Source organism: Diplotaxodon limnothrissa, linkage group LG7 (assembly GCF_057381915.1).
Source record: "Diplotaxodon limnothrissa isolate DT_005_m linkage group LG7, D_limnothrissa_male_GT1.1, whole genome shotgun sequence".
Classification (NCBI taxonomy): domain Eukaryota; kingdom Metazoa; phylum Chordata; class Actinopteri; order Cichliformes; family Cichlidae; genus Diplotaxodon; species Diplotaxodon limnothrissa.
Genome location: NC_140602.1, coordinates 1139747 through 1152487, shown reverse-complemented (window position 1 = coordinate 1152487; position 12741 = coordinate 1139747). Strand labels below are relative to the sequence as shown.

At 43.9% G+C, this 12741-nt stretch overlaps 1 protein-coding gene across 2 annotated transcripts in view; it reads left to right on the top strand.

Moving 5' to 3' along the window:
* Positions 1-1407: 1407 nt before the first annotated feature.
* Positions 1408-12741, top strand: part of cbfb (core-binding factor subunit beta) — a 29331-nt gene continuing 17997 nt past the window's right edge. For both annotated transcript variants that reach the window (XM_085357166.1, XM_085357168.1), the window contains exons 1-3: positions 1408-1587; positions 2020-2106; positions 6309-6425. In XM_085357166.1, coding sequence (XP_085213292.1) covers positions 1510-1587; positions 2020-2106; positions 6309-6425 — 282 coding nt within the window. In that variant the 5' untranslated portion in view covers positions 1408-1509. The remainder of the gene's footprint in view (positions 1588-2019; positions 2107-6308; positions 6426-12741) is intronic.

Genomic DNA, 12741 nt, shown 5'->3' with positions numbered 1-12741 from the left:
TGATGCATCGTGGGTGAATGAGTCTTCTGAGATGGAGAGGCTGTGGGGGATTTTAAACTTGTTTATTTATTTATCTAAGTCCTCACTCTTCTCAGTAACCTGGTATTTCTTTCTGTATGTGTACTTTAAAAGTCGAGCACAGTCTGTCTGAGGAGAAGATGTTCCAAACATTTGTCGATCGCATCAGTAAATCTGTAAATGTGAGAGAACCAGACTGACTGTATGTCTGCACAATCAGAACACCGCCCATCATTTCTACAGCAACACAACATTTGATTTCTTTTTAAAGCAAACACACACCGCCCCCTCTTTATGCTCTCCCTCCCGCTTCCACTTCTCACATAAGGATCCTATAAAGTTACTGCGGCCCAAAGTAGACGCATGCGCGTTAGGTAGCGTGTGTAGTAGTATTATTATTATTGTGAATGGGGGGATGGAGGTGTGGGCATGGGGTAGAGTGGAAATGGGATGGGGGTGGGTGGCTGAGGGGGGCGGTATTTTCGGTGTACAGTCACAAGAGCGACTCGACGGAGCCAGGAAGTAGACTGTTGATGCCTTCAAGTACTTTCTAAACTGTCGTAAATGTGACCTTTGACAGCGGCGCTAACGACCTGCCAAAGCGTTACCACGAAGGAAAAAAGGAGAGAAAGAGAAAACAAGAGCTCTGTTATTTTATGAGAAACTGAAGGAAGGACTGTAACAAACGGCTGCTTGTACTCCCGACTTCCACAATGATACTGCAGGCTGTTAGTGATGAATTGTAGCTATTTCCTTTTTTAAAATTCATTTTAACTCCGGGCATACTGCATTTTGGAAGCATTTTGACCTTTTGCTAAATCATGCTGATACATGAATGAAAATGCAAATTATGCTACACACCAGACAAATATTTCCTGTGCTGCCAGAGCATAAAACAGCTTTGTTCCCTGGCATCCCTGCATTTATTCTAATAGCAACTTTACAGACTTAAGCGCCTTTGTTTGGTGCTTTAAGGTTATCTGTATCCCAAAAATCCCTCTTGACCCACGGGTAGTCGGTAGGCCCACTGAGAAGAAGCACTTGAAAGTTACAGGTAGACTTGAGACGCGCTCATTTGTTGCCACTTGCTTGAGATCAGACGCTCGTCGGGAGAGGGAGGGAGGGAGGGAGGGAGAGCTACACGGTCAAACTGAGCTTTATCTGTCGCTGTGGGTCACTTAATAAGAGCCATTTGGAGCTAGAGGCGACCCGGAGCGCGCAGGAGCCGCAGGCAGAGGCAGATCATCAGTGTGTCAGCAGCAGTCACAATCACAGAGATCAACAGCACAGAGCACATTGCTCCACACAGGGAAGGAAAAAAACACAGAGAGAGAGAGCGAGAGAGAGAGACGCGGAAGAGAAGTGAGTGAAAGAGAGACTGAGTGAGGGACGGACTGCAGCACACTCTTTAACTTGTACTCTGCGCTGCGGGATAATTACCAAAAAAAGAAAAAGAGGCGAATCTGAAGTGGCCGCAAAGTGTTGGTGAAGATGCCGCGGGTAGTCCCGGACCAGAGGAGCAAGTTTGAGAATGAGGAGTTTTTCCGCAAGTTGAGCAGGGAGTGTGAGGTGAGTCTGCTGCGCTTCTACACTCGGCGGAAATAAAGAGAGAAAGGAGGCTCGTTAGAGGAGAGAAGCGTGCTGTAACAAACTTCACACTGTTGGGTAAAACTAATAAAAACTGGTAGCGCACAGAGAGGCTTTGTTATCAGTTGCTTCGACATTGTTACTCTTTGTTATTTTGCTCTTTCCCTTTATGTCGTTATGGATTTATTTGTGGTATTAATCCTGGATGAACAAAAAAAATTTATGTATTTTTTGTTTTTTTGTTAAAGGTACAAACCCCAGAGTAGAAAGAAGGATCTGTTTCTGACATCAAAAATCTAAATTCCTGTCGCTTATCTTCAAATTGCAGCTTACTGAATATCAATCAGTCCCATTCAGTGCAGATGCCAAATCAAATTCAGCTTTATGAACATGTATGTGTTCTTTTCTCTGTAGATTAAATACACTGGCTTCAGAGACCGGCCCCACGAGGAGAGACAAGCTCGTTTCCAGAACGCCTGCAGAGATGGACGCTCAGAAGTGGTGAGCAAAACAAACATTTTTACTCCTTATAGAAAATAACTGGATGGGAGGGCAGTCCTGTGTACCCATAATGTGACACAAACAGTGGGAAAAGTGCACCAGAAACTTTTCATTTCTATAACAAGCACACTGATGTGGATATGATGTACAGTGGCTGGATGGTGTGTCTTATTCGCGCTGTTGTGAATGGCACTAGTATATATGAAATTACAAAGACACGATCGCGGCACTAATACGTGACACTATGAAAGCGTATTGTTAAACTGGCTTTGTGCGTGTGCGGATATTTTGATGCGTCCCTGCACCAGGAAGTAGACCTGTTATCAGACATGCAGACCCACCAGACTTTACTTCACTCGCGGGCTTCTTTCCTCTGTGTTCTGCAGCTGCAGTCGTCGCATGTTATCACGCAGGCTTCACGGTTCCAACGAACGCTGTGCAGGAGGCGCGATTTGGGGCCTGAAAGCTGCCACTTAAGCTAAACCTCACCTTGCTTGTCTAATGTTGTTGTACACAGGATCCAGACGACAGTAACGATACAAAAGAGTATTCACTCATTTTTTCAATAATCATGTAACTGATTAATACCTGGTAATTAGATTACTATTTTAGTTTAGATACTCAGTTGTGCTGGGCGGTCCCGTGCTCTGCTGTCGCCTGCGTCACACTGATTTATGTAAAAGTTTTTTCTTTATTTTCACTTACGGAGGAGCAGCCTGTGGGGAGCTGCGGCAGCAGGAGGTAACAGTGAGCTGGCTCTGCCATTTACCCGTTCCCCCGCCTCGCTGCGCTCTTCCAGTGCATCCAGTCAAACGTCCAGTTTGAAATGGATGCCTCCTCACACGAGCTCACTGTCACAGGATCACAATGTCAATTATAGTGCAATGCAGGTAAAACTGCAGTATTCTCAGCAGTGCGCTCTCTTTGTTGTACCCAAACAGTGTGAGCAGCATTTAATGTTGCTGTGTTGTGTGAAGGCTTTAAAACAGCTCTGAGTGGGAGATGAATCTGTGAACTCCAAAGTGCAGCGTAGAAGTTGCTCAGTGTCGAACTTTAACAGTCACACAAAGCAACAGTGTAACAGAAACGTATCTGCATATTTTACTGTCTTCACTTCTGTGGAAACACGACAAAGCTTTCTCCTTACAGTAAGCGCAAACAAACCCACGTGACCCGCTTTTGTTTCCTTTCAAACACACAGGGCGCAGTGTTTGCGATCAGCACTTTACCGCGTCAGAGCAAGTCTGGACACATTAATATTCTAATGAGGCGATTAGCCACGTCTGTTTCAAACTTTCTATATCACGCCTCCAATAAAAGGTGAGGTCAGACGAGAAAGCCTTCGGGCTGCTGGCGCAAACACAGAGCAACTTCTGCCGTCTTAGTCATCCTCGTGGTATTTTTCACAAACACGCTGTCATCATCGGGCAGCGGCGGTGAGCCAGGAGGGTGCAGGCCATCTAGTTTTACCATCTTTTAGTGGGCCGCGTTGCGTCTGTCTGTCTGTCCGCACTGTATTTATAAGCCTCTTCTGCCGTGAGAATTGATGGCCACGGTTTTAATGGTTTGACGGCAGCTGTGACATCATGCCTCTGATTTATCTATCGGCCTGACGCCGCTAAAGACCTCCTGCTATTTTAACGGTGAGCGTGAACAACTATTAGACACAATGTGCTGTCGAGGTTGGCCTTTTATGGACGAGACAAAGTCTTTTTAATACTTCTGGATTTTAAAGTTTGACCTCCAACGGATTGGGATGTGTGTGTAGCGACGTCACAACACGTTAACGTGTAGCTTTTAATAAAAGCTGACGTGTGTCAGCTCTGGCGCAGTCAGTCGATTATTAACTTTTAAAAACGATTGGGAAAAAATGACATCAGACCTTTTTCCAAGCAAAGACTTTTAAATCTCTGGGACTTTAAATAAATAGATTTCCAGAACAAACACGTAACTCACGGGCTAACTGTAGAATTCATTTTACTTGACATGAAAAAATCAAAGACAAAGTTTTAGTGGTTTTGTTTTCATTATTTTTTGAAAGTAAAATCAGATGTGCAGAAAGTCTTTAGAGTTCAATGGCTTTTAAAGAAACAGGCATTTATCTCGTTTAAAAAATCCTACTCATTTCTGTGCCTCGGCATTTTGTTAGACACGTACGTATCACGAGAAATGAAATGAGGCACACACACTGATGCGTGGCTCTAATCGCAGGGCCATTCTAAAATGTTCAGGATTGATCTGATGAATGGGACAATAATTCAAAGTAAATGATCTTCAGCTCAGCTCATTAGAGATGAGTCCTTTTCTAAACTACTATCGATTTTCCTGCTGCGCTGCTCTCTCTGTCTCTCTGGATGTTCATCTCCTTTGACTTCATTTTCTTTGCTCCTCATACTTCTCTTCATCTCACTTCATGTCCTCCTCCACCTTTGCCTCAGTTTCTTGTCTCCTCTCCTCCACTTCTGTCTTCTTTTCTGCTCCTTTGTCTCCGTTTCCCTCCATCTCTCTTTTTGCCTCCCCTTCCCTCTTTTTTCTCTCCTGCAGTAGTAGGCAGCAAATTAGTATCAGATGGTTGTAATCCAATACTTCAAATACAGCAGAAATGATGACTCGGGTGTTCTCTGCTCCCCTCCGCGTCGTTCTGTCCTTCTTCTCTTTCATTCAGTTTTTGCTCCCTCTCTGATGAGGGACAGATTTGAAAGGGTGCATAATTCATATGCTTCCAGTTTCAGTCGCATCACTAATGCCCTTAGTATTGATCTGTCTCAGCAAACGCAACACATCACACGGACACACAAAGACAGTGGGCGCACACGCACAGATTCGCATTATAAAAACGACATTTTCTAACCTAATTTTCTGCCTCTCTGTTATTCGTTGCTTTCTGACTGCAACGGAGAAATGCATTTTATTGATTTTCATTTCATTTGTGCTTCTGTGCGTTTGTGTGGAGGTACGTGCGCATATTCCGAGCGGAGCACATCCCATTAGAGCGAGAAGCTGTTTTACAGAAATCCGAACAGAAGAAACACTAGAGCCTGGTGTGATTATATGTTTGTGAGGAGAGCAGGCCGCTGTTTCAGTTGGAGCTTTTGTTCTGAGAGGAGAGCGGTTAGACCACGAAGAAACTCAGAAAGGCAAAAGGGAAAGAGGAGGAGGGGGCTTTGATGCATCGAACTTTAACATTTGTCACTTATTTTCAGCATTTCAGGTTTCCTGCTGAATGTGCTGGGATTCTTCTCATTTCTGGACGTTTTAAGAAAAAGGCCATTAACATTGATTAATTACAATAATGCCACTGGACTTCTAAATGCCAGCTTCTGGTTTGTTATCCAGTTTCAAGGCCCAAGCTGAGATATAACAGTAAGGTCGAGTAGATAAAAATGCTCATCCAGAGCCACAGCTGTGCAATATCCCCTTATTATCACTTATCACTCTGAGGTCAATATTAGCCCTCTTTACACCCTTTTAGGATTATTTTTTAATGTGCAGCCTGATAAAGTTCAATAAAAGTCGCAAAACAAATAAAGAGCAAGCGACACTGTTAAATGTAACTCAGTTAGTTTGTCTTGTAGCATGTAACACATGAAAGTCCATGTTTGAATTATTGAACCAACCCAAGTAGGTTTTTTTCTTTTTGCCTATCTAACCAAACAGTCAATGGTCAATGGTAACTTTATTGTCCCTAACGGGAAATTGATTTGCAGTATGTCCGTACAAACAAACAAACAAACAAACAGACAACCAACACATCACATACACTCACCAAGATAATATAATAATAAGTGACAGAAAAGGAAAAGTGGAAGTGTAAATGCAGCCGTCCCAAACGGGCCTTCAGCTCCTCTCTTTGCTTGGACGTCACTGGCTTCCTAATACAGAATTTTGACAGTTGTGCTGTACTGGCATGTACACTGATGCTAAAGCTGTGTTCATGTGTGACAGCAGTAAGCAAGAGACTGTAGGCAGAGCATCACCATAACTTCACCCGCTGGATAGTGAAGACCTGTGGTACCAAAGTCCTGCATAAAATATATTGTTATTTTTCTCAGAAGCTAAATGAAAATGAGCATTTTGAAGTCAAAACACCAGTTGTCTAAAAAGTTATGTGTTGAGATCTGTTTTCAAAACTTCATGCACATTTCAAATGATCTCGTTTCACCTCTGACCGACTCAATTGTGCATTTTCCATTTCTCCACAGGCCTTCGTAGCGACAGGTACCAACCTCTCTCTCCAGTTCTTCCCAGCCAACCTGCACGGAGATCAGAGGCAGGTTCCTACGAGGGAATACGTCGACTTCGAAAGAGAGTCGGGAAGGGTAGGATGAGTGAAAGATGCACCAGCTCCAGCAAACACATTTCTTTCATTTTGTAGTGTGAAGGGCAGCAGTCAGTGTCAAGCAGCGAGACACACTGTTTGCACCTTTAATCACGCAAACAGCAAAACCTCCACAGGTTTGAAAACAGATGTTTAGTCATGTGTGCTTGATTCATATGACGTTGACATTGTGAAACTTTTAACAAAAAAAATAGAGAAATGGCGTCTGCCCCTTTGCTTTCTGTTCCGCTTTTATTCAAGAAATGAAAATGACACCAAAGACCAAAAAAAGCCTCATGTGAATTTCTGAGTAGACGTGTATCAGGACACATTTGACTTCAACTTTTAGCCAAAAACAGCTGACAGAAAACACACTGATTTGGGTGTCAGGGGTCGTACAGGTGCCCACGATGGACTTGAAGGATCAATGAGCGTGTGGACGCATTTTGTCTTTTTTGCAAAGATAAGCTTTTAAACCAGCGTGGGCTGATTGTGACGCTGTGAACAGGATCTTGTTCTCAGAGGTGAAATCGCTGCCGAGCTTCGTCTCTCACGACAGCAAATTGATGAAAACCTTGTTTGAGGCCTGAGCCTCTTCTAACATCAAAGAAGTTAAACAACTTAGAGAGCTCAGAAGATGTTAGTTTGCTGCTGTTTCCAAAGTAATATCCACTGCTCGGGAAACCGGCGCTGCCCTGTTTATGTGTATGTTAATTGTGTCCCCTGGCGCCAAGCCTGGACTCTTCCTATGGTTGTGTGTGTGCGTGTGTCAGAAGACCCTCCACGGACACTGGCCAGCTGAAATGAATGCCGGCTGGCGGCTCATTAAAAATGCATTCTGGGGAATCGATGGACCTCCGTGCCCTGAGGCTGACGGGCTAATCTCACACTGTTAATTATTTAGCTCAAGTGCCCTGACGTTGGGAACTCGTGTGTGTGTGTGTGTGCATGCACTCGTGTTAATGGGTGATTAGCATTTTGCAGACTTTGTGTTTAGTGTCAGGCAAAAGGATGCATGCGTATACGGCCGAGGCACAGTTTGCGTGTAAGACTCTCCTCTTCTCTGTCACCTTAATGGTGCTCACAGATCTATGAAGTTTTAATGAGGCCAGCACTTGTCAATGTAAAGCAGCTCAACAGTTGTTTCGTAGCACCAAAGTCGAGGCCTCGCTTTCTGTGTCTCCCTCGTGAGACGAACAATGCTGACGCTCGTGCTGACAGCGTGGTGTTTGACTCCATATTCATGTTTTAAACTGAAACACAAACGAGTCCTTCTGCTCGCTGTCCGGCTCCTTTCATGCTTCTCCAACAAAAGACAGAACGATTTCGGTCTTTTCTTTGATGTAAGATTCATTTCCATTAAAAAATACAGGAGGGCGTGGTTTCCCGAGCGCAAACAATTCCACTCTGCCGTATCAGTGCAGAACCTTTGTTCGTGCACTCGGTGTACAGTTTCTGCAGCGTTACTCCACCAGTATCCCGTCTTTAGTTTCACGCACACAAACACACAAACACACACTCACAGCCTGCCTCGCTATCCCACTGGACCTTCCTGCAGAAGATGACTGTCAGGCCAGGCCAGAGATCTCGTGTACGTTGCAACTTCTTCTCTTAATTACTGTCACGGCTAACCCACACAGAGAAACCCGATGCTTGGGGATCGTTGGGGGTTTTAACTGCTTGCAAAACAATTGGTGCAGGCGAAAACTTTTCAAAATGAAATTACAGCACAGGGTAACTTTAGATATAAATGGGGTTATCGTTCTTGTAGTTCTCCTGATCCTTTCTCTGTTCGTTATTCTTTTGATTTTATGCCAACATCCATACTGCATCTCCTTTTTTCACTCTGCCAGCTGGACTTAGATCCAGATCCTTTGGGTCCCTAAGTTAGATAAATGGTAAAGAAAATGGGTCCACCCAACCCTCCGTCCACTCCCGGTATGTTTTGCACATATCCTCACTCCCACGCTGTGGGCTTCATCCCCCACTCCTTTACTCACTCTCATCCTCACTTCATTGCTCTACCCCTCCATTTCTCCCCTTTTCCCGCCTTCGTTTCCAAACACTGATGGTGCCAAACCAAAAGAGTGGCACAGCCAGGTTAAACTTGGCGACTGAGCATATGGTGTGTGTGTGTAAGAAAGAGGGAGAGAGGCAGGGAGTGTAGAAGTTACAGGCTCTCTGTTTTGCTGCAGGCTAATGGGAGCCAGCTGTGGAGGAGGTTAATTTTAGTGTTAGCTGCTAAGTTGCTAGCAAGCCTCTGAACAGGAACTGTAGCGCCGGCAGCAGCTTCGTCTGAAACAGACTACAGCACGGTTCTTATTTTAGAGTTTTGGAGCATTTAAAATGTCAAAACTTCCCCGGTCACTATGTTTCGGTTTGACTTTGCGTCGCGCTCAGCGTTGGATTGGTCTATCTGGGGCAGCCGTGCCTTGTTCAGAGGCAGGTGTGACCTAAAAATTAAACCCATTTCTAAATAAATGTTGGCTGATTAACGACAAAACAACTACACTATTATTTAAGTTTCAAATACTGAGTGGTGCTTTCTTCTGTAATCAGAGTAGTACATCGTGTTTAAGCACATTACCTTTATCGTTATTCACATAAATATGTGATTTGTTAGATGCTTGTTAAGTCATTTTTTTGTTCATGAAAGTCCTTAAAAATCGCTTTTCCCCTTCGTTGATTCTTTCGTGGGAGTAACCACGTTTCTAAAATGGATATCTGCCTTTCTCGCCACATTCCCATCCTCCTCCTCTACTCCTCTACTCTGCAGCTTTTAACAGGACAGCTCGAGACACCGCCTTTTTCATTGACCCAAAAGAATCGAGGTGAAGAGGCCATAACACCGTTGGGTTGCTGTACTTGTTCGGACCCAAGGTGCTAAAGTAAAGGTGCTCTTTTGGATTGAGATGTGATGATTGTGCAGTCCACTTGTTGTCAGCAGTGTCACCAGTGTTGTGGCTTTCTGCTGCTGTAGTACATCTGTGTGAGGGTTTGGTGTATTGTTATTCAGAGATGCTCTTCTTGGTTGTTACAAGAGGTTTAATAGTGTGGATGCCCTCAAAGGCATCCACACTATTGAGTTCCTGTTTCTCTTTATTCTTTATTCCACTATAATCTAGTTGCTTCCGTATGTTTTTTGGCACTTAACTACTCCCTCAGTTTTCAGCCAATTTTCACCGTTCAAACTTTTAAAAATTCTGCTGTTTCTGCTAATGGGTACAATGACTTTTGGTGCTCATAACTTCTATACTTTTTGAGATATTGAATTTTTTTTTTTGCAATATTTTTTGTCCATTTCTTCCGCATTATAAGTGGGGTCACTGATTTTCCTCACTGGGTTGACTGGTGTTTTAGCTCATTGAGATGAGCAGCTGTTCTCAGACTGGGAGGCCCGGGTTCAAATCCCGCTTATGGCAATATTTCTTTCAGTTAACAGTTTAACTTTTTTAACTCTTTTCAACACAAATTTCAGCTTTTTCACCAATTTATTTTCAGCTGTTTTCAGAAAAAAACTCTTTTGAGCAGAAATTCTGCTGATTCACCTCTTTTCTGCAAAGTTTTCAGCCTTTTCACCTCTTATCAGCACAATTCTCAGCCGCTTCTGCTCATTTCAGCAGAATTGTCAGTCTCTCCATCTCTTCTTTGTGAGAATAAGCTTGGCTCAGTGAGATGAGTAGCTGCCTTGAGACCAGGAGGGCCAGGTTCGAGTCCTGCTCATGGCAACATATTTTTTTTTTTCAGCAACAATTTTCTGCTTCTTCACCGCCATACAACTTTTTGCAAGTTTTCAACTTTTTCAGCTTTTTCAGCAGGCAACTTCAGCATTAAGGCATCCACACAGCATTTTCGCAGGAAATGCAAATTTTTCTAGTTGCAGTTGCCTTCTCCTCCTGACCTCAGCATCAGTAAGGTACTTTTGCCAAAGCTGCTGCTCACTGAATACTTTCTCCTTTCTTTACTTTTTATTGTGATACATTCGGATGCTCTTTTGCAGGATGTCCTGAGCATGTCTACGCGCCTAAATGCATTGATCTGCTGCCATGTGAGCGGCTGATTAAATATTAGCATTAAGCAGAAGTTGAACGGGTGTGCCTAATAGAGTGAATTTTTTGCGTGTGAAGACGCAGAAAAACTAACTGAAAACCTGTTCATGAACCAGGCCATTTTCAGTCATACGTGTATGAACTGTAAAGGTCTAGTTGTGTGAATGCTGTGTGATGGTTTTCAGCGCTGAGGCTCCGTCTCTGTTAAGTATTCTGACTTTGATCCGGTACGACGAGCCTGCACTGACACTTTTTCTTCTGCTGTGAGAAGTAATCAGATCTGCAAAGTCGTCGAGCTTGCAACCCAAAAAACTTTAAAGGATCGTCAGGTGATAACTTACCGTTTGTCATGACAGCACAACTGATGGCAGTTAACTCCACTTTTTATATTAATTCACACCACAAATATGTCGCACACCCAGTGGGCCTTACTTTCTCTTTGTTGGTGCCTCTCCGTGCCAAATGATTAGATACTATTATTGTGCCTGCAGATAAAAGTTGTTCCAGATCGATAGGAGTGAATAGAAAATATGGCAAATATGGACACAGCTGTTGATGTATGTTATTGCACCGTCACAGCTCCACGCCAAGAGTAAACGGACAACTTTTGAGTCATCGACAGCTTTCAGAAGAAGAATGTTCGCAATCATAGTCACTCTAGAAATGTCGCTCTTTTTAGGTTAGATACACAACAGTGGTGCAAATCAGCTGCTGCAGAAAGTGGACATTTCAAATGAAGTCAATGTCAGAATTACACTGTACACTGTGATGGATGCAAAGTGCTTTGGCTTCTTTGATCAATGTGAGAAGACGCCAGCTGTGAACCTAAATGTGCATTTCAGTGTGTTTGTCTGCTTTGTGCTCCAACCTCAGAGTTGTTTTCAAAGATGGTGAAAAAGTTCTTCCAGATGGCAGCGATCTCTCTGACACACACAAGCCCTCGCAAATCATTTCTTATCTGACGCCTCTGCTGCCCTCTAATTTATTCATCGGCTTTAAGCCTCCAGGACTCTGTCACAGCAGCATCAAGTGTGCGTGCATGTGTGCGTGCGCGGTGTGCGGTGTTATGTTTCCCTCTGAACGGAAGCTGTGCCATCGGTGCGTGACTTGTCAGTGACATCATCAAAGCCAGACCACTAATTGGTTCCCTCTGCTACTGCTTCTCTTCATCCAAGCCTGTGTGTGTGTGTGTGTGTGTGTGTGTGTGTGTGTGTGTGTGTGTGTGTGTTACTTCTCAGACAGCCCGAGTGGCTTTTCCGTTCATTTTAATGAAGGTTGTTTGATTGAAATAAGTTAAAGTAAACTTTGATCTGAGCCCCACAGAGACACACATCCACACACACATCCACACACACATCCACACACATCCCCACACACATCCACACACACACATCCATGTGCTTCTCCTCCCACAGAGTATCATGTTTCCTGCTCAAGGGCTCAGATCAATGACCACACCCACTCCCACAATGCACTGTTCTGTCTAGTGTCCTCTGTTTGCATGCTCTTTGTGCGCGTCCCCGTGCTGCATGTTCACATCGTGTCTTTGTGTTTGAATGGAGCTCTCTTTCTGGACTCGGGCTTGAACAGAGCGCGAGCTCACTCTGGTGAGGAATCCAGCACGAGTGTGTCAGTCCCATTCCTCTGCTCTTAGTCCTTCTCTTCCAGTAAACGTGTGCTGAGCTGGAACAAAGTATGTGCAACAGTTCACCTGTGTGTTTCTGTCCCTGTGAGCCTCAGATGTCCTGACGCGATCGCACACTTTTCTCTTTCCCGTTGCTGTTTTTATTGTTTTCCTGCCTCTAAAGAAGGACAGCCAGTGTTCTGAGTGGAAATGTTTTATACGTTATGCAGTTTTATGTGTACTTTGTACCTCTGAGTTATTCTTCTTTTTTTAAGCTTAGGGTTCTCAAAATGTGGTCAGCGGGTGCACTGGCAGCATTTCACGTGCCCTGAAAGCACATCAAGGAAAGAATTCACTTCTGCTCATTTCATTCATTCATAATTCACGTTCAGAACGAGGACAAAGGTGAATGTGCTCTTTTGTTGCCGTCATCGCAGCGCCCTAAGCCTTCCTAACATTGACAAATACAGCTGGTTTTTCAGAAATCTCAGCATCAACAACAGTTAAAGTGTGAGCCAGCACAGAAATTTAGTGAGCAGTGTTGAACCACCATCCTCGTAAAAGACGCATTAACTAACTAAAGGCTTTTCGTGTGTTTGCTTTAGCTTCACACCCAAGCTCACAGAAAACCTTTAAAATGGTTT